Consider the following 27,904-nt stretch of genomic DNA (forward strand, 5'->3'; position numbering starts at 1 on the left):
CCTGGTCCTATGCTTTCTAAAGTCAAATGTAAGTCACCTTCCTTACATAAGAGAACGATATCACACATCCCCATCAACACAGTCCACCAAACAAGCAATCCAAACCCATGTCGGGTCAGTAGGGTGATGTCTGTGAACCAAAACAAAGCATGCTCCAGAAAGTTTTGAGAACAAAGTAAAACGATGCAAATGGGGTGGTGACAGACCTGCAATCACTTTTTGGTTGGATATTCATAAAGTACAAGTTCTTTAAGATTGATTTCACTCTTTATACACAGTCTTACTCTTAATTCATCATTCAACATCCAGAAACAGACTGGTACAAATTGTTAAACAATGTTTCTACTCTAGATTGTAACAATGTTATACACCTATTACTGGAAATTGCATTTGACCGTTAACAGGTTGGTGTTAAATATCTTGTGTATAATATCAAAACTAGCCTGGCTAGCAATCTTCTGTTCTGTGACAATCCTGAGAAATCGACAAGATATACTTCATGTGCCAACACAACGCTCCTGCCTCATAACTTCATATACATGGAGCAGTTTCTTCAATTGCAGTAAGTAATATCACTATAAAAAGAGGCAGAACTATCAGTTTCTAGAACTCTGATGCCAAGAAACAAAAGATTCCCCCAGAGCAGCGTAGGAAATACAATAAAACAATTTACACAACCCAAATGTAAACATTAAACTTCATATAAGCACAGCTATCACTTCAATAAAAACACACAGGACATCAATTTGGACGTAAAGGGGGAATGAGATACTCTATTGCGACCTCCTGAACTGCTCACCTATTCCATTAAAGTGATAACCAAATTATCTAAGTTATTCTTTAGATCTGTTGAGGAAAGGTAGAAAAAAGCAACCACACAGAAAATAAAAATGAATGTTCTCTCTCATGAGCACTCAATCAATCACAAAAATATAGGTGCACACTTACATCCACTCACATTTGACATAGCATTATACACTTGTCCTTCATTATAACTAATCTCATGTTGCAAAAATATATTTTGATATTAAGGGAAAACATTTTTATAAAAACACCCTCTAAGAAAACCAGCGACTATATCAAAGTGCAATGAGATTGTTAAACCTACGTGCTGTAGCCAGCTGTAGTGAGCAGATGGACGGTTGTGTATGGTTTAGGAAGGGTTTGTTTGGTTTAACCTGGGGGGGGTGTAACGGTTAGTCAGCTATGTACATGATTATATTGGAGAGGGACAGCTCACAGGCAGAGGCAGGATCTGAAGGTTGTGGGTGGGGGGTTCACCTCTCCACTCAGTTCTAACCTTCAATGTGCCAGGTCATTGTGGCTGGCACTCAGGTCACGACTCCTTGTCAGATTATTATTTTGCTCCTAGAGAAGGAAACAGAGGGAATAGGGTTCAGAATAGGTTGAAGAAATACCAAAAAATATATATTCATGTAGAGGGTCCAACATCACAGATAAAAATGTCTGTTTTTCTTGAAAATTGAATATTTACCTTTTATTTAACTAGGCAAGTTAAATAAAAGTCAGTTAAGAACAAATTCTTATTTTCAATGACGGCCTAGGAACAGATTCAATATACACTGCTCAAAAAAATAAAGGGAACACTAAAATAACACATCCTAGATCTGAATGAATGAACTATTCTTATTAAATACTTTTTTCTTTACATAGTTGAATGTGCTGACAACAAAATCACACAAAAATGATCAATGGAAATCAAATTTAATCAACCCATGGAGGTCTGGATTTGGAGTCACACTCAAAATTAAAGTGGAAAACCACACTACAGGCTGATCCAACTTTGATGTAATGTCCTTAAAACAAGTCAAAATGAGGCTCAGTAGTGTGTGTGGCCTCCACGTGTCTGTATTTACATTTTTTTACATTTAAGTCATTTAGCAGACGCTCTTATCCAGAGCGACTTACAAATTGGTGCATTCACCTTATGATATCCAGTGGAACAACCACTTTACAATAGTGCATCTAACTCTTTTAAGGGGTGGGGGGGTTAGAAGGATTACTTTATCCTATCCTAGGTATTCCTTAAAGAGGTGGGGTTTCAGGTGTCTCCGGAAGGTGGTGATTGACTCCGCTGACCTGGCGTCGTGAGGGAGTTTGTTCCACGATTGGGGTGCCAGAGCAGCGAACAGTTTTGACTGGGCTGAGCGGGAACTGTACTTCCTCAGAGGTAGGGAGGCGAGCAGGCCAGAGGTGGATGAACGCAGTGCCCTTGTTTGGGTGTAGGGCCTGATCAGAGCCTGAAGGTACGGAGGTGCCGTTCCCCTCACAGCTCCGTAGGCAAGCACCATGGTCTTGTAGCGGATGCGAGCTTCAACTGGAAGCCAGTGGAGAGAGCGGAGGAGCGGGGTGACGTGAGAGAACTTGGGAAAGTTGAACACCAGACGGGCTGCGGCGTTCTGGATGAGTTGTAGGGGTTTAATGGCACAGGCAGGGAGCCCAGCCAACAGCGAGTTGCAGTAATCCAGACGGGAGATGACAAGTGCCTGGATTAGGACCTGCGCCGCTTCCTGCGTGAGGCAGGGTCGTACTCTGCGAATGTTGTAGAGCATGAACCTACAGGAACGGGTCACCGCCTTGATGTTAGTTGAGAACGACAGGGTGTTGTCCAGGATCACGCCAAGGTTCTTAGCACTCTGGGAGGAGGACACAATGGAGTTGTCAACCGTGATGGCGAGATCATGGAACGGGCAGTCCTTCCCCGGGAGGAAGAGCAGCTCCGTCTTGCCGAGGTTCAGCTTGAGGTGGTGATCCGTCATCCACACTGATATGTCTGCCAGACATGCAGAGATGCGATTCACCACCTGGTTATCAGAGGGGGGAAAGGAGAAGATTAATTGTGTGTCGTCTGCATAGCAATGATAGGAGAGACCATGTGAGGATATGACAGAGCCAAGTGACTTGGTGTATAGCGAGAATAGGAGAGGGCCTAGAACAGAGCCCTGGGGGACACCAGTGGTGAGAGCACGTGGTGCGGAGACAGATTCTCGCCACGCCACCTGGTAGGAGCGACCTGTCAGGTAGGACGCAATCCAAGCGTGGGCCGCGCCGGAGATGCCCAGCTCGGAGAGGGTGGAGAGGAGGATCTGATGGTTCACAGTATCAAAGGCAGCCGATAGGTCTAGAAGGATGAGAGCAGAGGAGAGAGAGTTAGCTTTAGCAGTGCGGAGCGCCTCCGTGACACAGAGAAGAGCAGTCTCAGTTGAATGACTAGTCTTGAAACCTGACTGTATGACCTCCCTACAACGCTTGGGCATGCTCCTGATGAGGTGGCGGATGGTCTCCTGAGGGATCTCCTCCCAGACCTGGACTAAAGCATCCGCCAACTCCTGGACAGTCTGTGGTGTGGCGTTGGTGGATGGAGCGAGACATGATGTCCCAGATGTGCTCAATTGGATTCAGGTCTGGGGAACGGGCGGGCCAGTCCATAGCATCAATGCCTTCCTCTTGCAGGAACTGCTGACACACTCCAGCCACATGAGGTCTAGCATTGTCTTGCATTAGGAGGAACCCAGGGCCAACCGCACCAGCATATGGTCTCACAAGGGGTCTGAGGATCTCATCTCGGTACCTAATGGCAGTCAGGCTACCTCTGGCGAGCCCATGGAGGGCTGTGTGGCCCCCCAAAGAAATGCCACCCCACACCATGACTGACCCACCGCCAAACCGGTCATGCTGGAGGATGTTGCAGGCAGCAGAACGTTCTCCACGGCGTCTCCAGACTCTGTCACGTCTGTCACATGCTCAGTGTGAACCTGCTTTCATCTGTGAAGATCACAGGGCGCCAGTGGCGAATTTGCCAATCTTGGTGTTCTCTGGCAAATGCCAAACGTCCTGCACGGTGTTGGGCTGTAAGCACAACCCCCATCTGTGGACGTCGGGCCCTCATACCACCCTCATGGAGTCTGTTTCTGACCGTTTGAGCAGACACATGCACATTTGTGGCCTGCTGGAGGTCATTTTGCAGGGCTCTGGCAGTGCTCCTCCTGCTCCTTCTTGCACAAAGGCGGAGGTAGCGGTCCTGCTGCTGGGTTGTTGCCCTCCTACGGCCTCCTCCACGTCTCCTGATGTACTGGCCTGTCTCCTGGTAGCGCCTCCATGCTCTGGACACTACGCTGACAGACACAGAAAACCTTCTTGCCACAGCTCGCATTGATGTTCCATCCTGGATGAGCTGCACTACCTGAGCCACTTGTGTGGGTTGTAGACTCCGTCTCATGCTACCACTAGAGTGAAAGCACCGCCAGCATTCAAAAGTGACCAAAACATCAGCCAGGAAGCATAGGAACTGAGAAGTGGTCTGTGGTCACCACCTGCAGAACCACTCCTTTATTGGGGGTGTCTTGCTAATTGCCTATAATTTCCACCTTTTGTCTATTCCATTTGCACAACAGCATGTGAAATTTATTGTCAATCAGTGTTGCTTCCTAAGTGGACAGTTTGATTTCACAGAAGTGTGATTGACTTGGAGTTACATTGTGTTGTTTAAATGTTCCCTTTATTTTTTTGAGCAGTGTATATAGATTCAGTGCCTTGAAAAAGTATTTATACCCCTTGACATTGAGGTGTTACAGCCTGAATTCAAAACGATTACATTTTTTTTTATCCCTCAACCATTTACATACAATACCCCATGATGGCAAAGTAAAAACATGTTTTTAGAATTTCTGCAAATTTATTGAAAATTGAATACAGAAATCTCTCATATACACAAGTATTCACACCCCTGAGTCAATACTTGTTAGAATCACCTTTGGTAGCGATTACAGTCTTTCTGGGTAAGTCTAAGAGCTTTGCACACCTAGATTATACAATATTTGCATATTATTCTTTTAAATTCGTCAACCTCTGTCAAATTGGTTGTGGATCATTGCTAGACAACCATTTAAGTCTTGCCATAGATTTAAGCAGATTTAAGTAAAACTGTAACTCGGCCACTCAGGAACATTTGCAGTCTTCTTCGTAAGAAACCTCAGCGTAGATTTGGCCTTGTGTTTTAGATTATTGTCCTGCTGAAAGGTGAATTCATCCCAGTGTCTCCCAGTGTCTGGTGGAAAGCAGACAACCAGGTTTTCCTCTAGGATTTTTCCTGTGCTTAGCGCCATTCCGTTTATTTTTTATCCTGAAAAACTCCCCAGTCCTTAACGATTACAAGCATATCCATAACATGATGCAGCCACCAATATGATTGAAAATATGGAGCGTGGTAACTCAGTAATGTGATGTATTGGATTTGCCCCAAACATAACACTTTGTATTCAGGACAAAAAGTTAATTGCTTTGCTAAAGTTTCTGCAGTATTATTTTAGTGCCTTGTTGCAAACAGAATGCATGTTTTGGAATACTTTGATGTACAGGCTTCCTTTTCACTCTGTCATTTAGGTTAGTATTGAGGAGTAACTACAATGTTGATCCATCTTCAGTTTTTTCCTATTATAGCCATTAAACTCCAACAGTTTTAAAGTCACCATTGGCCACATGGTGAAATCCCTGAGCGGTTTCCTTCCTCTCCGGCAACCGTGTTAGGAAGGACGCCTGTATCTTTGTAGTAACTGGTGTATTGGCACGCAACCAAAAGTGTAATTAATAACTTCACCATGCTCAAAGTGATATTCAGCATCTGTTTTTATTGTATTTTTACCAATCTACCAATAGGTGTCCTTCTTTGCGAGACATTGGAAAATCTCCCTGGTCTTTGTGGTTGAATCGGTTTTTGAAATTCACTGCTCGACTGAGGGGCCTTACAGATCATTGTATGTGTGGGGTACAGAGATGAGGTAGTCATTAAAAATCATGTTAACACTATTATTGCACACAGAGTGAGTTCATGCAACTTGTTAAGCACATTTTTACTCCTGAACATATTTCGGTTTACCATAACAAAGGGGTTGAATACTTATTGACTCAAGACATTTCAGCTTTTCATTTTTAATGAATTAGTAAAAATAAAAAATAAACATAATTCCACTTTGACATTGGGGGGTATTATATTTAGGCCAGTGACCAAAAATCTTAATTTAATCAATTTTAAATTCAGGCTGTAATACATAACGTGGAAAAAGTCAAGGGGCGTGAACACTTTCTGAAGGCACTGTTGAGTATTGCTATTGAGTATTTGGGGAATGTGGTATATAATATAAATGAGATGTGACGCCAATGTCAAAATCTGGAGCTCGGTGACAGTGATGAGTGGTGCACAGACCGGCACTGTATTCTGGAGTCACACCCTTATCGTATGGTGGGTTGGCAGAACCAGTATATCACCATGTAGAAAGGTCCCATTGTCCAGTGATGCATATTCTCAAATCAATCCATTCAGGTTAATCTTTCTGAACAATTGATACAAGTCAGTTAATAACAGGAGTAAAACTTTAAAAAAGGTTGCTGTTGATCATCTGGTTGCAAACTATTATCTCTGGTTCATCTTTGATCTCATTTCCTCGCTCATCATACAGCCACAGAAATCAACTGTCAAAAGGTGTTATTTCCCACATCTACCTTGCAGATCATTCATTATTGCGAGTTGAGACTAAGGGGTTATAAATTAGAGAACACCATGAAAAACATGTTAGTCTGTGAACCACTGATGTTACCACACACATGTACGCCATTTCATTAGTGACCAATTTCTGAGATGACTGCCGAGGTGAAGAGGGGCAAGGGCCAGTTTGATCACAGATCACAACCAAGAGGACCATTGGGAATTTGAGTTTCATAAAGTGAAGTCTCAGAGTAGTGTAAGAAAATGAGGTAGATAAAAAAGGGGAGGATGAGCGAGGAGAGACCCAGAAAACAATGGGGCAAGATTGGGTGATGTGAAAGATGGAGAGGGGGAGAGAGAGACAGTTGGGCTCCTTACTTGGTAGAGGTCTCCGGCAGCATTGTCCACCACGTTTAGAACACCTAGTGAACTGGCTCGCTTCATGCTGCATCCAGAACAGTGACATGCAAGGAGATGTCGGTGAGGGGTCGAGGGTCAGGGATGAGGAGGACATGTGGCCAATGGAGATGGTATGTGGGTTAATAACTATAATGAGACCCACTCACATGTTAGTTTCCCCAGACAATGCCCCCACACAAATACATAAAGCATGAGCTAAATCATACTCTTTAACCCTGGTTAAATTGGGGGCACCACACCTGTACATTTAGTAGAAGTAGAATCTTTGAAGCTGAATGTGCTGGAAAGCACAGCAGACTTTTTTAAGTGTGCCCCTCTTACAAAATATCCAAATCAGTAGTTCAGTCAAATGCCATTTTTTGGCTTTTCTTTACCCTATAACATGTGGGTTGAAGGACATACTTAACAAAAGTTCATGAGTGTGACAAAACAATTGATTAAAGGGAGTATTTTGAGCCAAATTCATTTGTGCCTGTTGCAATGGGAAGAATATTGTTTTGTATTGATCAATACAGTTCTCTACTGTCACCTGGATTAGAGAGAAGTCATCATAATGGGGTTAATTCAACATCGAAGAGTTAGAAGCAAAAAGAGGAAAATGAGTCAAAGAATACAGAATTCCAGCAAACAGATGAGGCATGCTGTAGCCATTCGCTTGGAAAAGTTTATTTGTCAATAAAAGCACAACACAGCACAGACAGATGTATTAGAACATTAAAATAAAAGATGCCCATGCAGAAAAAAATAAGTTATGACAAAAATTCACCAAGAAACTATTGAAAATAAACACAAATATTTGCACCTTCTTAAAATGTAGTTTAAAAATTGTGAAAAAAGGGAAGACAATATGGCAAGAAAATAAATAAAATACGCATTTCATAGGCAGATATGCAGGCATTTCAAAGCAGACAATGAGCAGTAGTGTGGTTATCTAAAGCGCTCAGCCATTCTCTTTAGTCTCCAGATTGTCCATCATAGCTGATTGAGAGTACTCTGTGTACAACAGAATAAACTAGGCAGAGCAACAGATGTGACTTTTTATACAAATTATAAGGACATTAAATAGAGAAGCTGCTGACTGAGGCACTTTGTGTCCTAGTACTCTGCCCGACTCTCTCTGCCAGTCAGCTCGAAGCACTTCCTACACTGGACATATCCACACAGGCAACAGAGTCTGGAATACTACCCTGCTTCTAGAGAGTGATATTGTGCCAGTGAGTCAGTACCAGTCACAATACGTGGCATTCATAGTGTATGCCAGTGAAAGTGCACAAGTATCAGCCGCTTGAATGTGTTAGTGCAACCCCCAGTGATTCATGACTTGTGCCAAACAGGACTCAGAGATACACAGAGTTAACCCACAGCAGAGTAGAGATCCCTCCAGAAGCAGGGTGGCTTAGTCTTTTCTAGGCAGATCTAGTGGCAGCACACCAATCCAGTGGAGCGAGGTGGAGAGGAAGGGCCTCACCCATGGGGCCCTCTGTGCATTAGAGGTCAAGGGTTCAAAGGTGAGGGGGATAGTTACCCAGGGTTTTTGGGCTCGCTCTCCCGTGAGCCACCGCCCTTCAGCTTGCGGACCAGTTTCTCGCTGCTGCGGCGAATAGAGGCACGGAGTTTACTGAAGGAGCCGCTCCGCTTCAGAGAACCAGAACCGTCCTGATGAGAGAGGCCAGAGGGTTACACTCTCATGCACACAGTGCAGTTATGCGCGCACACACACACACACACACACACACACATACAGAGATCTGATTCAGCAAATAATTTCCATAGACATCTGTCTGCATATGTGATGGACTGTGCATATGAGTGTACTTGTCATGTGCATCTGATTAGACTCTCTGTTCAGACAAAATGTCGACCTCAGTGTGCTATTCAGAAATTATGCTATAAAGATATCAGAGAAGCCCTCCAAAAACATCTTATGAGGTCATGCTGTCACAATAGTTCTCTTGAGTCAACAGAGCACAGCAATTAAATTCCTTCAATAATTTACTTTTATCCCAAGGCAGACATGTTGCTTTGCCTGCCTTATCTTCGATAGGGAACAAACAAAGAGGCTACAGGCAAAGATCTGGGTGAGCAAAGAGTTACGTTTTATTAGAAGTTAAGAAAGACAGTAAGATCTGATGCACAGACAGACACGACAGAGTAGATTAGTAGAGCAGATTCCGCACTGCAGAGCAAGGCTTGTCCCACCCCTCTGTCCTTTACCCTCCCACCCATTCCCCATTTGTCTACGTATATATAGTAATATACAGGAGCTGCCATGTCTTCTGATGCCCCCTCGTGATCATGACATCACAACACTTAAGTTAGACATCAATAGGACCATATGGAGCACAGGATCTAACACTAAAGAAATCCGACAGTAGCCTGGTGCCACCATGGTGCACTGAGGGAGCATACAGTATGATTATCATGCCACCAGCTCATAGTATTTCCAGTATGTTAGTTAAATCACTACGAGCAAGAGCAGTCCGGTATGCATCGGTCAGTACTAGTAAATGCTAAACACTCAACACCACCACACAGAGATAGGTAGAAACTCCTCAAGCGAGAGAGCGAGGAGACAGAGTATTTAAGTACAGTAAAGAGTAAGATAAGGTAATGGCAGGAGTGGCTTGGAATGGTTCTGGGACAGAGCCCAGAACCCCTGTCCCATTGACATTGGATAGAGCTGGGGTCAGCTTGGCCCAATGTGTCCCTGTAGAGTAACCAGACAGACAGCCCAGAGGAGAGCAGGGGACCAGAGTCTGAAGAGAGGACAACTGCAAAGCTGGAGGGGTGGCAGGCGAGCAGGCGTCCATCATGCAGAAGACAAGTTTTTAGAACCACAACAAGGCATCTGGAGTTATGCCTGCCAGTCAGACAGGGATGGAGAGAGAGGTAGACAGAATGAAAGAGACAGAGGGTTTTGAAAAATAGAGATGAAGAGGAGGTAGAATAAAGTGAGATGGGGAGAGAAAAATGTGGAGTTGGTAAGAGGAAACGAGAGGAAGTCAGACAGACAGAAGCAGTAAGCCAAAGGGTTTCCCCCTCAGAGACAGTATTTCTCCACGTAGAGTTGTGGATGTGCTTTACTACTGCAGAAGGCATCAACGCTCAACAGTTGCAACTAAGGAGCATAACAGGAGAAAGGAAGCTTAAAAGCAACAAAATAAAAATAAAAAATAGACAGGTAAAAGTAAGAGTGAAAAATCATGGATGAATGAATTAAAGAAGCCTTAATACATCAACTGATCATAAACATCCAACCCCCTCAAATATAGGCTTAGTGCATCCAACTGAAGCAAAGGTAGCATGGATCTGGGGTTTTAACTGTTGTTCCCCGTCTTTGACCTCAGAGCCTTAACGGCCAGTTAAAGCATCTCTCATAATACATAAAACACAGAGCTGACCAGTATGAGTTGGCCAGTATGAGTTAACCCGTATGAGCTAACCCGTATGAGCTAACCCGTATGAGCTAACCCGTATGAGCTGGCCAGTATGCTGCTCAATTTGGTAGTTATGTCATTTTGAAAGCAAATGAATAGAACTTTATTTAATGAATACAACAGACTTTTACTCAATTCAGTATATAAAAAAATATATATCCACAAAATGGCCAACATGACTATAAACCCAAAATAAAAACCATTTAGATTCTTCAACTCCAACCAGCTTGTGTATTCTAACCCTGTTTGGTTTCTATAAAAAAAACTCTAGACAATTCCCTGTACAAAGCCATCGGCCATTTTCCACAGCCAAGTTCAGAAGGCCTTAGGCTCAACCATAGGCAAATCAAATCACAGAAAAGAGGAGATACTGTGTCTGGAGAACAGTCTGTCTTCACACAGTTATATCATAGTTGCACACACAATAGCACAGGTTTTACTCAGACAGGAGACAAGTTAGCCCACCACAGAATGCACAGACAAGGGGATGCAGACAGTAGACACTCAGAATCACTCCGAGTAATGGGACAGGCCCAGGGTGGGATGCTGCCCCACCTCTACCTGATAACAAGCTGCCACTGGATGCAGAGGAAAAGACAGCAGGAGTACTGTATCACGATCACCATGCATGAATAAGTCTGTCCATCTAGTATGTATTACGCCTCTGACAGAGGATACAGCTGTACAGGTCACACAAACACATACTGTAGGTGCTTGAGCATGCACACACACACACACCTAAGCAGACACCAATTGGCAGGTAAGTACAGACAGTACAATAATGACATCCCACACTCAAACACACACATGATGAACGTGTCAGAGGGACTCTGAAGATGTACAGTACAGAGCCCACATGCATCAGTAGTGATGAGAACATGAATAAGTCACCATGGCAACATTAGAGGTGTGGTTTAACACACAGGTTAACATACTGACTGGATAGTGTGAGTGTCTGACAGACCCAGTCCAATAGGTATGCAGTACAGTAGAGAACACAGGTTAGGAATGTGCCTAAGCCCAGTCACCCCAGAGCCTTGAGGTGCAGACCAGGCAGGCAAGGGACTCCCAGGAGGAGATGCTGATTGGTTGTCTTGGACACTACGGTTACTGTTGCTACGGGAGCAGGAAAGTTCTGAATAGCAGACTACAGCAGTGAGTGTTGTGTAGTTCGCAAACATACACTGTGATCAAGTGGACTTTACTACAGTAATCAGATAAAGACAGAGGGAATAGCTACTGCATGGAGAGGACGTGTTAGTTGTGAGCAAAATACTGCTTGCTGCAAGCATAATAGAAGCATAAAAAACATATTGCTTCTATAAAAGGCACATTAACTTGCTGGCACAGAGGTCTGGGAAGAAACACATTTTCCGTAAGCAGCTGAAGTGTTCATTCCGTTAGTAGAGAACTATAAGCATCGGTGTAGACTAGAAGCATTAATCTAGAGCTGAGGTGATTATTACCACATTCAATCAGCATTATAACTTATAACTAGCTTTCACACCAACAATAGGGAGTCAGAGAATCTAGGAGAGTTACCATCAATGTTACCACTGGCAACTCAGCCCTCATCAAATAATTTACAAGTTGTAGAGGATATGCACTTTAAGAATAGGTAAGAAATAACTTTTTCTCTAAGGGGTGTGTGTCTGTACCCCCTCCCTACACCGTGTGTGGCCTGGGCTGTGTACTGTACTTACCCCGTTCCACTCCACACTCATACTCACTTCCTCGCCCCCGTCCGGGCCGCTCTCGTACTTGACCGTGGTGTCAGAGGTCAGACTCTCACGGCTCCGCTGCTTCTCCCGCTCCTCCGGCTCGCTCAGAACATCCGCCACACGCTGCTTGTGCACTGTGTCCAGACCCTGGCCACATGGACAGGAGACACACACATTAACAAACACATACAGACACATTATGAACCACATAAACACATAAGCATTTTCATGAGACATCTACAGTGATCAACATCATGTGTTGGATTTTGTTATAGATTTGTTTACAATAGTTGAAAGGCAGGACCTGCTAATATTTCAGTTAAGCTGCTGGACCAATGATACTCCAACAGTGCATTCACCTTGAGTTTCATATGACTCTGGCCTGGCAAATCTTATTCAAGCATGTGAGTGTCAGAAGAGGACAGTGGTCACACCTGTTTTCTGGAGCGCTTAGCTGCTTCCTCCAGTGTCTCTGCCGCCTCAAATTTACCCTGCCGCCTGTAGAGGGCGCCCAGATTCTTCAGGGTGGTGGTTACTGTGGGGCTGGGGGCAGACATCATAAACACATTATGAACTAATGATGTAATCACATACAGAACAGTCCATGAGTTTCCAGACTCAACACAGACCTGTCTACTTTACAGGCCTTGTACCAGCCTCCATACTCTCCAAACAGGGAGCCGTCCTGCTGCTTTCCCTAGAGAAGAGAAGAACCACCACATCCATCAGTTGTCAGGATTTAAGGACTTCAAACGCTAATGACAAACACCCACCCCCTATTCATGGGTTGCACGTTTGTGAGCATTCTACTCAATGCATCCTCATTGGGCGATAATTATATGGTCTAAAGTGCATTCCTGTGGATTGAAAACACAATGACATTTCTAAAGAAGATAAATAATTAGTAGGAAAACCCTTTGTCATCATTTTGATGTCGACAGATTGACTTTAGATGCAGTATAACATTAGCTAGTTAGCTAAGATAGAGGAGCCCTCCAGATTTTCGCTACCTAACATTAGCATTGCTAACTATTTTTTGACCAACTTTGCTAGTTAATGACAACATTGGCATCTGCCTAAAAGTACATTTGCCAACATGATGATAAAGTTGTTTCCTACTAAATATGTGCATACTTTATCAATGTCATCGTATTCCCAAGCCCCTAGAGTGTAATTTAGACGACAGTCATTCGCCCCGGTTCAAATTCATTAGCCCTCTTTATACTTTTGAGCATCAATATGGCTGCAGCATCTTTATGACATTGATAACAATGGCAACGACGTGACCGAGGTGCAACACATTAATAGCAAAACTGTTGGTCACAAAGAAATTGCCTAAATATTCCAGCTAATTCTGGACAAATTATATGGAACCGTGAAATGAGATCTAGAGTAAATTAACCGATCTGAGACATGTTAACGTAACCTAATATACATAAGTGCTTAAAGAGAGAGGTGGGAAATTGAGAGATTACAGTTCATCACAATTTCTTCAGCAGTCTAAATTGATGACCCTTTCATACCGTGACTGAAACACTCTTTTCCCTGTCAGTTGTGAAAGTTCAGCCACAACAGTCAGTAGTGACACATGCCATGGCCCTTAGTGAAAGTGGACCCTCTATCATCCCTCTCACATAAACACACTCTCTCACCTTGCTCTGTTCCTCTCTCTCCTCAGCATGCATCCAAATGGGTTTGTTCTCATCTGCAGAGCCAGAGACCAAAAACAACAATCAGACACATGCAGGTTCAAAAAGATATTGAGACATTCAGGCAGTCACCCAGGCGCTCTAAGTGCTTGACCTGGTCTGGCTCAAAGTATTAGAACATTCAACTGAAAGGTCACCGTTGTTTTCAGAAGCGCATTTCCACTAAACTGATGACAGCAGCCTGAAAGCATTAACTTTTACATGTATTTATTATTTAACTAGGCGAGTCAGTTAAGAACAAATTCTTATTTACAATAACGGCCTACCCCGGCCAAACCAGGACGACGCTGGGCCAATTGTGCACCGTCCTACGGGACTCCAAATCACGGCCGGCTGTGATGCAGCCTGGATTCGAACCAGGTACTGTGTTGCCTCTTGCACTGAGATGCAGTTCCTTAGACCACTGAACCACTTGGGAGCCCATCAAACGATAGATTGTGTGTGTGTGTGTGTGTGTGTGTGTGTGTGTGTGTGTCCGTGGGTACCAGAAATCACCACAAATATAGTAAAACAAGAAATTCTCGCTCGTGGGGACATTTCCCAGGTCCCCACAAGGACAAAGGCTATTTTAGGTTTAGGAGTTAGGTTTTAGGGAAATAGGATTTAGAACGGAAATCAATTTAATGGCCCCACAAGGATAACAAAACATATGCTTTGTGAGAGAGTGTCTTACCGTCTACAGAGCCAAACTCCCTCTCATGTGCGCGGGTAAGGATCTCTTTGTACAGAGTTTCAGCCTGCTTGAACTTCCCCTGCTTCAGGTAACAGGACGCCTTGGAGAGGAAGAGAGAGAATGTAAGAATATGATCTTCAAAAAGTAAGAAAATCCTCTTCTCATAACTCATTAGAAAATGTGCAGTCATTTTTCGAAGCCAGTGATCTCTTAAACCCTATGTGACCCTTTCACCAGGTTGTTCTTGGTCTTGGCCACGTTGGGGTCGTCAGGGCCCAGTTTGGTCTGGTAGATCTCCAGGGCCCGCTGGTAGTAGTACTCCACCTCCTCGTACTTGCCCTGGTTCTGACACAGCAGGGCAAGGTTGTTCAGCTGCTTGGCAACGTCTGGGTGGTCCTTACCCAGAACCTGGACAGGAGGTGAGATGGAGAGGCCATGTAAATATAACAAAACAGTGTGCAATAAAGCAATAATGGGTCAGCTTCTCAAAGTAAGTGGGCAAGAAAGGAGTTTATCACAACAAAAAGAGACGGCCGGTGTTTTCCACAAGTACATAGAGTAGCCAAATAGAAAAAGTAGCCAGCCAGACATCCCCGGGCAAATTCCTTTTTTGCAGAAGGAGCTCTATTTTGGTGGCCTCTGGTACATTCAAATGCTTTAATTCCATCAAAACATTCTAATGCCTTGATTCCATTTTTTTCTTCTCCATTTTAGTCGTTTAGCAGACGCTCTTATCCAGAGCGTCTTAAAGTTAGTGCATTCATCTTAAGATAACTAGATAGGGGACAACCACATATCACAGGCATAGAAAGTATTATTTTTATTTTTTTATTTTTTTGAGGTGGCAGAACAAAGTGCTCGTGTTGGGGTGTAGGAAGGTAGGGAGGGGCAGTTCCTCTTGTGTTCCATAGGTTAGCACCATGGTCTTGTAGTGGATGCGAGCTTCAATTGGAAGACAGTGGCGTGTGCGTAGGAGCGGGGTGACAGAACTTGGGAAGGTTGAAAACCAGGCCGGCTGCAGCATTCTGGATAAGTTGCAGGGGTTTGATGGCACAAGCGGGGAGCCCAGCCAACAGCGAGTTGCAGTAGTCCAGACGGGAGAGGACAAGTGCCTGGATTAGGACCTGCGCCTCTTCCTGTGTGAGGTAGGGTTGTACTCTACGGATGTTGTAGAGCATGAACCTGCAGGAGCGAGTCACTGCTAGAACCGAGCCCTGTGGGACACCAGTAGTGAGAGTATGTGGCACAGACACAGATCCTCTCCACATCCCCTTGTAGGAGGGCCCGCCAGGTAGGATGCAATCCAAGAGTGTGCAGCGAGTGTGCAGCGCCTGAGACGCCCAGCCCTGAGAGGGTGGAGAGGAGGATCTAATGGTTCAGTGTCGAAGGCAGCGGATAGATCTAGGAGGATGAGAACAGAAGAGAGAGAGTCAGCTTTGGCAGTGCGGAGAGCTTCCGTGACACAGAGAAGAGCAGCCTTGGATGAGGGACCAGTCTTGAAACTTGACTGGTTAGGGTCAAGAAGATTGTTCTGAGAGAGATAAGGAGAAAGTTGATCAGAGACGGAACGCTCAAGTGTTTTGGAAAGAAAAGAAAGGGATAGTGTATTTCAGATTCCATTTTCCATCTGAAATACAAAGCAAAATTGTTTACCTCCCATATCGGAAAAATGTGTTATGGCATTGTGTAGAAATACATTACTTTAATATAATATTCCAGTAGTTAAAATGTTATCTAAGTCTATATGACCAGGACTATTTTTAAGTAAGAAAACATTAAGCCTTTAACATCTTTTCTTGAGATGAAAGGCTTATTTACAGTTTTAATGCAAGATATGAATTGCCACAATGTTTGTTCTTCATATTATGTACAGTACCAGGTTTGGACACACCTACTCATTCATTCATTCATTTTTACAATTTTCTACATTGTAGAATAATAGTGAAGACATAAAAACTATGAAATAACACATATGGAATCATGTAGTAACCCAAAAAATGTTAAACAAATAAAAATAGTCACCCTTTGCATTGATGACAGCATTGCACACTCTTAGAATTCTCTCAACCAGCCTCATGAGGTAGTCACCTGGAATGCATTTCAATTAACAGGTGTACCTTTGGGGCTGCAGGTAGCCTCTCCCCGGTAGGCCGTCATTGTAAATCAGAATTAAAATGTTTTAAGTTAATTTGTGACATTTCTTTCCTTCTTAATGCATTTGAGCCAATCAGTTGTGTTGTGACATGGTATGGGTGGTATACAGAAGATAGCCATATTTGGTAAAAGACCAAGTCCATATTATGGCAAGAACAGCTCAAATAAGGAGAGAGAAAACAACAGTCCATCATTACTTTAAGACATGAAGGTCGGTCAATCCGTAAAAATTCAAGAAGTTTCTTCAAGTGCAGTTGCAAAAACAATCAGGCGCTATGATGAAACTGGCTCTCAGGAAGACCGCCACAGGAAAGGAAGACCCAGAGTTACCTCTGCTGCAGAGGATAAGTTCATTAGAGTTACCAGCCTCAGAATGCAGCCAAAATAAATGCTTCACAGATTTCAAGTAACAGACACATCTCAACATCAACTGTGCAGAGGAGACTGTGTGAAGCATGCCTTCATGGTCGAAATGCTACAAAGAAACCACTGCTAAGGATACCAATAAGAAGAAGAGACTTGCTTGGGCCAAGAAACACGAGCAATGGACATTAGAAATCTGTCCTTTGGTCTGATGAGTCCAAATGAGATGTTTGGTTTCAACCGCCGTGTCTTTGTGAGACGCAGAGTAGGTGAACGTATGATCTCCGCATGTGTGGTTCCCACCGTGAAGCATGGAGGTGGTGGTGTGATGGTGCTTTGCTGGTGACACTATCTGTGATTTATTTAGAATTCAAGAAACACTTAACCATCATGGCTACCACAGCGATACACCATCCCATCTGGTTTGCGCTTAGTGGGACATTAATTTGTTTTCAACAGGACAAAGGACCCAAAACACACCTCCAGGCTGTGTAAGGGCTATTTGACCAAGGAGGAGAGTGATGGAGTGCTGCATCAGATGACCTGGCCTCCACAATCACCCGACCTCAATCCAATTGAGATGGTTTGGGATGAGTTGGACCGCAGAGTGAAGGCAAAGCAGCCAACAAGTGCTCAGCATATGTGCAACTCCGTCAAGACTGTTGGAAAAGCATTGCTCATGAAGCTGGTTGAGAGAAGGCCAAGAGTGTGCAAAGCTACTTTGAAGAATATAAAATCTAAAATGGATTTGGATTTGTTTAACACTTCTTTGGTTACTACATGATTCCATGTGTTATTTCATAGTTTTGATGTCTTCACTATTATTCTTCAATGTAGACAATGTATTCTTCAATGTATAGTAAAAATAAAAAATAAACTCTTGAATGAGTAGGAGCCCAAACTTTTGACTGGTACTGTATTTTATTAAAACAGAAAAATGAAGTAAACAGCTCACAATATTTTGAAAACAAATTAAAGGATTTAGTTTTCCAGGTTTCCTGGAATTTTTTTTTTTTTTTTTTATAAATAAAAGTTCCTCAACCTACACACACAATGCAACAACATGTTTAGACATTTTTGCAAATGTATTAAATTAAAAACAGAAATGCCTCATACACATAAGTATTCAGACCCGTTGCTATGAAACTCGAAATTAAGCTCAGGTGCATCCTGTTTCCATTGATCATCCTTGAGATGTTTCTACAACTTGATTGGAGTCCATCTATTGTAAATTCAATTGATTGGACATGATTTGGAAAAGCACACACACCTGTCTATATAAGGTCCCACAGTTGACGGTGCACGTCAGAGCAAAAACCAAGCCATGAGGTAGAAGGAATTGTCCGTAGAGCTTCGAGACAGGAATATGTCGAGGCACAGATATGGGGAAGGGTATCAAAATATTTCTGCAGCATTGAAGGTCCCTAAGAACAGTGGCCTCCATCATTCTTAAATGGAAGAAGTTTGGAACCACCAAGACTCTTCCTAGAGCGCCAGGGTTCCTCTGAGGAGATGGACAACCACCTCTGCAGCACTCCACCAATCAGGCCTTTACGGTATTGGCCAGACAGGGGCCACTCTTCAGTAAAAGGCAAATGTCAGCCCACTTGGAGTTTGCCCAAAGGAACCTAAAGGACTCTGACCATGAGAAACAAGATTCTCTAGTCTGATGAAACCAAGATTTAACTATTTGGCCTGAATGCCAAGCGTCACGTCTGGAGTAAACCTGGCACCATCCCTTCGGTGAAGCATGGTGGTGGCAAGATCATGCTGTGGGGATGTTTTTCAGCGGCAGGGACTGGGACACTGGTCAGGATCGAGGAAAAAAGGAAAGGCTCAAAGTACAGAGCGATCCTTGATGAAAACCTGCTCCAGAGCGCTCAGACTGGAACAAAGGTTCACCTTCCAACAGGACAACAACCCTAAGCACACAGCCGAGACAACACAGGAGTGGCTTTGGGACAAGTCTCTGAATGTCCCTGAGTGGCCCAGCCAGAGCCCGGACTTGAACCCGATCGAACATCTCTGGAGTGACCTGAAAATAGCTGAGCAGCAACGCTCCCCATCCAACTTGACAGAGCTTGAGGATCTGCAGAGAAGAATGGAAGAAACTCCCCAAATACAGGTGTGCCAAGCTTGTAACGTCATACCCAAGAAGACTCAAGGCTGTAATAACTGCCAAATGTGCTTCAACAAAGTACTGAATAAAGGGTCTGAATACTTACGTAACTGTACATGTTTGCAAATGTATTAAAATAAAATATTCTAAAAAACTGTTTTTGCTTTGTCATTATGGGGTATTGTGTTTAGATTGATGGGGGGAAACTATTTAATCCACTATTTAATCCACTGTAGGCTGTAACGTAACAAAATGTGAAAAGTCAAGGGGTCTGAATACTTTGAATGCAATGTACATTACATGGGACGTGCATATTCACGAGCTTCATGCTTTCTCTCCCTCCTCCATGTAAAGGAATTTGACTGCAACCAGAGATCTGGATATAATGACAAGATACTCATGTCTCCACCCTAACAATGGGAGTCGTTGTCCCAAAGACGGGAAGGCAGGCGACAAGCTTAGGTCCACCATAAGCCCATAGAAACGTACTGGGCTTATTCCGGATATATTTTGCCGCGATTGAAACCTCTCGCTTTGCCTCTTCCTCTCTGCTGCGTTTCCCTGTCATTGCTCGCTTTGTGACCGACAGGCGCCTGTTCCATCAATAGATCGCTAGAAGATGCATATAGTTCATTTTAGTGGGAGAGGGCTCGACGGACTAGTGAATTTAAACTTTTAAATGAAATGTAGCCTAGTTCAAATGAAGTGGAAAATGTAACCGGCTGAATAGCCGACAGCCGGTGCTTATGGAAAACACTGGATGCCATCCCCATTACTTCGGATTGAAGAATAATCTCACTTCTGTCCTTTATGTTTGCTGGCTAGGCTAAATATCATAAGAGAATAAGAGGGTGAAGTCAGAGCAGAGCTGGAGGAGAGGCATCACTAATGGGTTGGATGAGGACAGAGAATGGAGCAGAGGTCTAACGCTGTCTCTCTGTGACTCAGAAAGAGAGACACAGAGACTGGGAGTTAGGAGTGAGACTCACTGCTCATTAGCAGGGAAAGAGTGCCCTTCCCTCCCTTCCATGCAGTGACTGAGAGGCTTACTGATGAGGTAAACTAGAGTCTCTCTGATTGATGGTTTCTATCTGAATGATCAATAGTAAGAGGTTTTCAAAGCAACCTGTGCTGCTGGATGTGTACAAATCTCACTCCCCCTCTCTCCTGTGAAGTTTAGGTATATTTGAAGAGTTTACTGTAAACATCATTAAAAGTATAGGATTTCAACAGGGAATACAAGACAGCAAGGTCTGGGTGATATATTGACTGAGTTTTATTGAGGAGAGTGATGCCTTTAACTCGAGCCAGGGTTAGTGCCTGTTACTGGGGTACTCTGTAGAGAGAGACCCTCCGTCCGCCTCCTCCTTCTAGTCTTCACCCATAAGGATAAACCAAGGACTCAGGCAGCTCACACAGTGGGAAAAGCAAAAGCAATAAAAAGAAAGAACTGCCAGGAAAATTCCTCCTGCATCAGCAAAGCTGTCTTCCTTCCTCTGTTGCGAAAGCTGGGTGGCAAATCTTTAACCTTGAGAGAGAGCTTTATCAGAGTTGAAGTGGATAATATAAATAAAATGTCTCAGCTGTCTTTAAGCTCTGTGCTCTCCAGCACAGGAGTCGACATGTCAATCTTAGCACAGAGGGAGCATGAGGGGAAAAGCCACAGGGCGAGAGAGAGACAACGTGAAACAGAAAGGGAGATGGATAAATAGAGAGACAGCACTTTGCATCTCCAGGACTGCTGAGCTTCTCCTTTATAAACATCCAATTTTGCACAGCCAAATATCATGAACCCCTTCCAGGACTTAACTCTCTCCAAAGTCACAGTTCCTCTGAACAACACAAATCTATAGGGAGGCTTGGGAGAGGAGGGGGTGATTACAGGGGGGAACATATACACAGAAGATAAGTAAAACATTTAAAAAAAATGTTTGACAAAGAAGAAAACTTTCCAAAGAACTGAAAAGTCCTTCGAAACTTGAGCAAGATTTACTTGGAGAGGAGCAGGAATTCAGATCATTCTGCAGTATTAGCACTACATACCCACAATGCCTTGTGGTGACATATGCCCTCTGACCTACCTTCTCCCGGATCTCCAGAGCCCGCTTGCAAAGGGGCTCCGCTTCCTTGTACTTCCCCCGTTTCCCGTAGAGCACAGCCAGGTTGTTGAGTGTAGCAGCCACCTGAGACAGACAGACACACACAGTAATATACAAATATCACACTTGAGACAGCCTCAATCATCTGTGCCCGTGTGTAGTAGTGAGTGACCGCAAGACTCAACCATGGCAGCAGAGTGCAATTGATTTGGTGAGTTAGGTGTGACCGACCGACGAGAGGAAGACAAACAGGGGAAACAGGAAGTGATTACTGCTCTGTAATTATATCCCAATCAGCAGGATGAATCTCCACCACGTGCACATCACTCAGCCCACCAGACCACAGAGGGGCCCCACAGTGACCTTTGACTGGAGTGGTCTGGTGCCCACATGGAGGCGGAAAGGGGATAGAGAGCCTAACCTCTGCTGCTCTGAGTCTGCACTGAGGGAACTGGATGTCCAGGGAGAGTCAGAAACACAAGCCTGTTGGGGTCGACACAGTTAGTGGACCTGCCTGCCTGGCTGGTTACAGACATACTGCTGAGACACAGAGATTGATGAGAAACATCACTCACCGCTGGATGGTCCCTGCCCAGAGTCTTCTCCCTGATGGCCAGAGCGTCATTCAGCAGGTTGGCTGCCTCTTTGTATTTATTCTGGTCCCTGAAAGAGGAGAGCGAGAAAGAGAGAGGAGCATGTTACCGTGGTTTCTCTGACAATGAGGTCAATTACCAGTGTATTATATTGACTACAATTGATTCACACCGTATACCAACCACCCCCACCCCAGAGCCCCTCCTCCAGGCTGACCTGTAGACCAGGGCCAGGATGTTGAGCATGGTGGCCACGTCTGGGTGGTTGTGTCCGGAGGTCTTCTCCAGGTCCTCCAGGGCCTGTTTGCAGAGGGGCACGGCCACCTCGTAGCGGCCCTGAGAGGCGTACTGGATCACCAGGTTGTGAAGGGTCCTGAGGCGGGCCGGGATCTCATAGCCTCCCTGCTGGGCTGCTGCTGCTGCTGCACTACCGTGGGGCTGCTGGACTGGAGAGACACAGAGCAGGGGGGCGAGGGGTTAACATAACATCAATTACTCACATGGACTATTCACTCAAACACACACTATTAATGTTGGACTGGAGAAACAGACACTGGACGTGTCCGAATACCCACACTAGCGTAGTAAATAGTAAGCAAATTTTTTTTTTATAGTATTGTTTCTCATTAGACGCTCACAGCTCTGTATCACCTCTGAAGGAGGGACAGTGGGCTGAAGAAGGAGTTGTCCTCTGCAGTAAGAACACTCTCCACCACACAGGAAAAGGGCCGGTACGATACCAGTATAGCGATACTCGTTAGTATCACCACAAGGAAACAAAACACAAAGTGGATTTAACTTCTTTAGGAAAACAGCCGTGATGTTGGAAACAAACATTATGTTGTCATCCAGAGTCACATTTACTTTCCAAGCTAAAGTACACAATATTTTACATACAGCAGGTTTTTAAAGGACAAAAAAGTTTGGTCTGCTTCGTGTTGTCATTTTTGCCATGGGAAAAATATTTAGATACTGGTATCATCCTGGCCCTACACAGGAAGTATCAAAAATGTCTCGCCAGAAAAAACTGATCCCAGGCGTTCAGTCGACTCGCACTAGAGTGACGAATCCTATCGACATGCATGGCCAAACCAAAGATATCCCCTTGAAAGTGGCAGTGCAAATACAGCACACTGCAACTACCTAAAACATACAATCCACCTTTAGCCAGGGCCCATTGTACCAACTCCAGCACCGCACTGATAGGGACCTAAGAGCCTATCAAGGAGGTAGCAGTCTGGACAGTAGAGGAGTCTAACCCACTTCACTATAACAGTACCAGCCCAGGATCATGTCATACAGACACAGAAGGCTGTCTCAGTCAGCTCTGCTTCATGTGGCAGCAGGATTAATGTGAGCGTACTCAGGATCATTTGATGATGTGTTCCTCCCCCGCACTCTGGAGAGCTTCCTGGCACTACCCACTATTCCCTTTGATCCTCTCTCTCCCCCCACAGAAACACAGATTAAAATTAAATAATAATATCCCAATACAAACACAACAAAGGACTAGAGATCCTGCTCCCCTCTCCCTCCCTCCTCCACAGCCCTATCTGCATCTCATTAGCTCTCTATGCTGTGGAGCAATTACTGGAGATGTACCATATTGCAGGGATTTAAAGTGTACTAATGATATGTCTTACTTCCTTTGTTGGATGTGGTTCTGTGTGGGATCATTATACGATATTGTAATGTACGTAGGAACCCTTTTGTTTAATTTTGTCCATAATTATCCGCTTAAATGGGGAGTGGTTGTCTGTCTCTGTGCCTCAGATCCTCTCCTATAAATGCTGGTTGCTTGAGTGAACCCAACCTGGTGCCTGTGTGATCTGGCTCACTGGGTCCATTTCCATTTGGCCTGCTTCCACACTCAACCAGCACTGCCTAATAGCACTTTAAAGCGCACAGTGATCAGGCCTTTCAGACCAACAGGAGGGAAAAGTAGTAAAGAGGGACCAGTCAATGTATTGAGGCATTGGGGAGGGAAAGTGGGAACGAGGAGAGAGAATGGGAGGGGAGGAACGGAGAGACATGGGGATAGGAAGAAGACACTCACTGCCAGGAGGTTGGTCATCCTGGTCATCTGGGAACAGATCATCCAGATTCTCTTTACTGGAGTCAGAGTCCTTCTCCTCCTAACAGAGGAAACAGAGAGGGCAGATGATTGTTATTGTCATTTAGAGTAAACCAGGCAGATGAAAAGCAGTGGGGTGTGTGTGTGTTTGCATCAGCCTGCCTGCGCGTGGGCATGTTGTGTATGGTGTGGGTTAACTCACCGATGGCGACAGGTCCTCGTCGTACTTCTTGAGCTGGTTCATGAACTCCAGGTGTTTCTTCTCCTCCTCCAGCTGAGCCACGCTCTGCTCACTCTTCTGCAGCTTCTGCTGGGTGCCCGCCAGTTCGTCCCTCAGCCACTGGTTCTCCTGGCACAGCCGACGAACCTGTGCCCGCAGCTTCTGCTTCTCCGACTCCACAGAGCTCAGGTGGCCCGACAGCGCCATCATCACCTAGGACAAGCACAGCAGGGGAACAGGGGTAGCGGTGAGGCAAGGGGAAGAACACTGAGAACACTGGTGGTAAATTAATGGATAATCCTGTTTCAGTCTAGTTGACCGACACTCAGACCATTGAAGTAGTAGGTGGCTGTGGGTTCTCCATCTAGCTGTCTAATTTGCAGGTTAATTTGATCAGATCCCAGACGGCTCTAGCTCCAGCTCCCCCAGGTCCAGAGGTGTGTAGCAGACAAACAGTGTACTGACCTGTGCCTCGCTCAGGCCCAGCTCCAGCATCTCCAGGGACTTGCGGATCATGAGGGACTTCTCCTCCACCAGGACACCCTGGTCTTCCTGCTTCAGGCAGCGCAGCGTGCCCAGCAAGCCCTCCAAGATAGAGTTGTGCTCCTGCTTCAGAGCCTCCAGGCCCTGGATCACCTGCTTGGTCCTGGAGATGATCTCATCCTGGGAAAGCTTCTCCCCAGGATCTTCTTCCTCCTTCAAACACACCATGGTGGACATGTTCTCACGCATCCTGTACCAGACACAAAGAAGAGGAATGGATGTGGATGTTGTAATCAAAATTCTAATCTTAAGTGGCGGATTTCAAACGATCCTTTTGTGAGGTGCAGCCGGGAACTACGTAGATGGTGAGTGGTAGGATCGATAAACCAGAATTGGAGGATCCATCATCGTTTAAATTTTGGGAACATTTAATAGTACGTCAACAGTGAAGAGACGACTCTGGGATACTGGCCTTCGAGGCAGAGTTGCAACAAAAAAAGCCATCTCAGACTGGCCAATAAAAAGAAAAGATTAAGATGGGCAAAAGAACTGAACTGGACAGAGGAACTCTGCCTAGAAGGCCAGCATCCCGGAGTGGTCTCTTCACTGTTGACGTTGAGACTGGTGTTTTGCAGGTACTATTTAATGAAGCTGCCAGTTGAGGACTTGTGAGGCGTCTGTTTCTCAAACTAGACCCTCTAATGTACTTGTCCTCTTGCGCAGTTGAGCACCGGTGCCTCAGACTCCTATTCTGGTTAGAGCCAGTTTGTGCTGTTCTGTGAAGGGAGTAGTACACAGCATTGTACAAGATCTTCAGTTTCTTGGCAATTTCTTGCATAGAATAGCCTTCATTTCTCAGAACAAGAATAGACTGACGAGTTTCAGAAGAAAGGTCTTTGTTTCTGGCCATTTTGAGCCTCTAATCAAACCCACAAATGCTGATGCTCCAGATACACAACTAGTCTAAATAAGGCCAGTTTTATTGCTTCTTTAATAAGCACAACAGTTTTCAGCTGTGCTAACATAATTGCAAAAGGGTTTTCTCATGATCAATTAGCCTTTTAAAATTATAAACTTGGATAAGCTAAGACAACGTGCCATTGGAACACAGGAGTGATGGTTGCTGGTAATGGGCCTCTGTGCTAGAGGTTGGCCGATTAATTAGGGGCAATTTCAAGATCTCACAACAATCGGTAATCGGCCTTTTTGGATGCCGATTACATAGCAATCCATGAAGAAACTGTGTGGCAGGCTGACCACCTGTTACACGAGTGTAGCGTCAAAAGGACCTTGTGGCTGCAATTTAATTTGCCAGAATTTTACATTATGACATAACATTGACGTTTGTGCAATGTAACAGCAATATTTAGACTTTGGGTTGCCACCTGTTCGACAAAATACGGAATGGTTCCGTATTTCACTGAAAGAATAAACTTTTTGTTTTCGAAATGATAGTTTCCAGATATGACCATATTAATGACCAAAGGCTTGTATTTCTGTGTGTTTATTATAATTAAGTCTATGGTTTGATATTTGATAGAGCAATCTGACAGCGGTGGTAGGCAGCAGCAGGCTCGTAAGCATTCATTCAAACAGCACTTTACTGCGTTTTCGAGCAGCTCAAGCACAGCGCTGTTAATGACTTCAAGCCTATCAAGTCCCGAGATTAGGCTGGCAATACTAAAGTGACTATAAGAACATCCAATAGTCAAAGGTATATGAAATACAAATGGTATAGAGAGAAATAGTCGACGCGTCATAATAACTACAACATAAAACTTCTTAACTGGGAATGTTGAAGAAGTTGGAATATTGAACCACCAGCTTTCATATGTTCTCATGTTCTGAGCAAGGAACTTAAATGTTAGCTATTTTACATGGCACATATTGCAATTTTACTTGTTTTTGCATTATTTAAACCAAATTGAACATGTTTCATTATTTATTTGAGACTAAATAGATTTTATTTATGTATTATATTAAGTTAAAATAAAAGGGTTCATTCAGTATTGTTGTAATTGTTATTACAAATACATATAAAAAATGAAAGAATAATAATAAATCAGCCGATTAATCGAAATCGGCTTTTTTTGGTCCTCCAGTAAATCGGTATCGGTGTTAAAAAAATCATAAACTTGGTCAACCTCTACTCTGTACGCCTATGTAGATATTCCATTAAAAATCAGCCGTTTCTAGCTAGAGTAGTCATTTACAACATTAACAATGTCTACACTGTATTTCTGATCAATTGATTTGATGTTATTTTAAATATTTCTTTCAAAAACAAGGACATTTCGAAGTGACCCCAAACTTTTGAACGGTAGTGTAAATACCACAGTCCTCTTACAAGTGATTGGCCTGACTGAAACATGGCTCAAGCCTGATGAGCTTACTGTGTTAAATGAGGCCTCTCCTCCTGTTTACACTAGTAACCATATGCCCCGTGCATCCTGCAAAGGCAGAGGTGTTGCTAACATTTACGACAACTTAAACCCCAACCAAGGATTATCAAAAATGGGCCTTTAAATATGCCCTTCCAGACTCCCTCTCTGTAGATGATTTGTTTGTAAATTGTACGTTTCGGTGTTCCTCAAGGTTCCGTTTTAGGACCACTATTGTTTTCACAATATATTCTACCTCTTGGTGATGTCATTTGGAAACAATGTCAACTTTCACTGCTATGAGAGATGCTAGTTATAGGTCCCAAGAAACAAAGAGATCTGATGTTGGATCTAACAATTAATCGTGATGGTTGTACAGTCATCTCAAATAAAACTGAAGGACCTCAGCGTTATTCTGGACTCTGATCTCTCTTTTAAAGAACATATCAAGAAAATTTCAAGGACAGCTTTTTTCCATCTTGGTAACATTGCAAAAATAAGAAACCTTATGTCCAGAAAAGATGCATAAAAGCTAATCCATGCTTTTGTCACTTCTAGATTAGACTACTGCAATGCTCTACTCTCTGGCTACCCGGATAAAGCACTAAATAAACTTCAGTTAGTGCTAAACACGGCTGCTAGAATCCTGACTAGAACCCCAAAACTTGATCATATTACTCCAGTGCTAGCATCTCTACACTGGCGTCCTGTTAATTAAGGCTAGTGATGATTTCAAGGTTTCACTGCTAACCTACAAAGCATTACACGGGCTTGCTCCTACCCACCTCTCCGATTTGGTCCTGCAGTACATACCTACACGTACGCTACGATCAAAAGACGCAGGCCTCATTGTCCTTGGCATTTCTAAGCAAACAGCTAAAGGAAGGGCTTTCTCCTATAGAGCTCCATTTTTATGGAATGGTCTGCCTATCCATGTGAGAGACGCAGACTCTGTC

At 44.1% G+C, this 27,904-nt stretch overlaps 1 protein-coding gene across 12 annotated transcripts in view; it reads right to left on the reverse strand.

Annotated features, from left to right (window-relative positions):
- Positions 1-255: 255 nt before the first annotated feature.
- The window catches only part of LOC139563896 (kinesin light chain 1), a 51,300-nt gene continuing 23,651 nt past the window's right edge, over positions 256-27,904 (reverse strand). For 2 of the 12 annotated variants that reach the window (XM_071382891.1, XM_071382892.1), the window contains exons 2-16: positions 24,550-24,817; positions 24,067-24,297; positions 23,847-23,925; positions 22,008-22,236; positions 21,773-21,860; positions 21,180-21,281; positions 14,697-14,870; positions 14,463-14,562; positions 13,733-13,785; positions 12,710-12,777; positions 12,515-12,623; positions 12,063-12,227; positions 8,448-8,578; positions 6,881-6,947; positions 256-1,368 (exon numbers count right to left, since the gene is read on the reverse strand). In XM_071382891.1, the coding sequence (XP_071238992.1) occupies positions 1,303-1,368; positions 6,881-6,947; positions 8,448-8,578; positions 12,063-12,227; positions 12,515-12,623; positions 12,710-12,777; positions 13,733-13,785; positions 14,463-14,562; positions 14,697-14,870; positions 21,180-21,281; positions 21,773-21,860; positions 22,008-22,236; positions 23,847-23,925; positions 24,067-24,297; positions 24,550-24,816 (1,929 nt within the window). In that variant the 5' untranslated portion in view covers position 24,817 and the 3' untranslated portion in view covers positions 256-1,302. Of the gene's footprint in view, positions 1,369-6,880; positions 7,049-7,572; positions 8,579-8,995; positions 9,783-12,062; positions 12,228-12,514; positions 12,624-12,709; positions 12,778-13,732; positions 13,786-14,462; positions 14,563-14,696; positions 14,871-15,706; positions 15,864-20,352; positions 20,627-21,179; positions 21,282-21,618; positions 21,681-21,772; positions 21,861-22,007; positions 22,237-23,846; positions 23,926-24,066; positions 24,298-24,549; positions 24,818-27,904 lie in introns of those variants that run through there. The other 10 variants (XM_071382893.1, XM_071382894.1, XM_071382895.1 and 7 more) reach the window with 10 other exon arrangements.

The sequence above is a fragment of the Salvelinus alpinus genome, chromosome 34 (assembly GCF_045679555.1).
Source record: "Salvelinus alpinus chromosome 34, SLU_Salpinus.1, whole genome shotgun sequence".
NCBI classification, from domain to species: domain Eukaryota; kingdom Metazoa; phylum Chordata; class Actinopteri; order Salmoniformes; family Salmonidae; genus Salvelinus; species Salvelinus alpinus.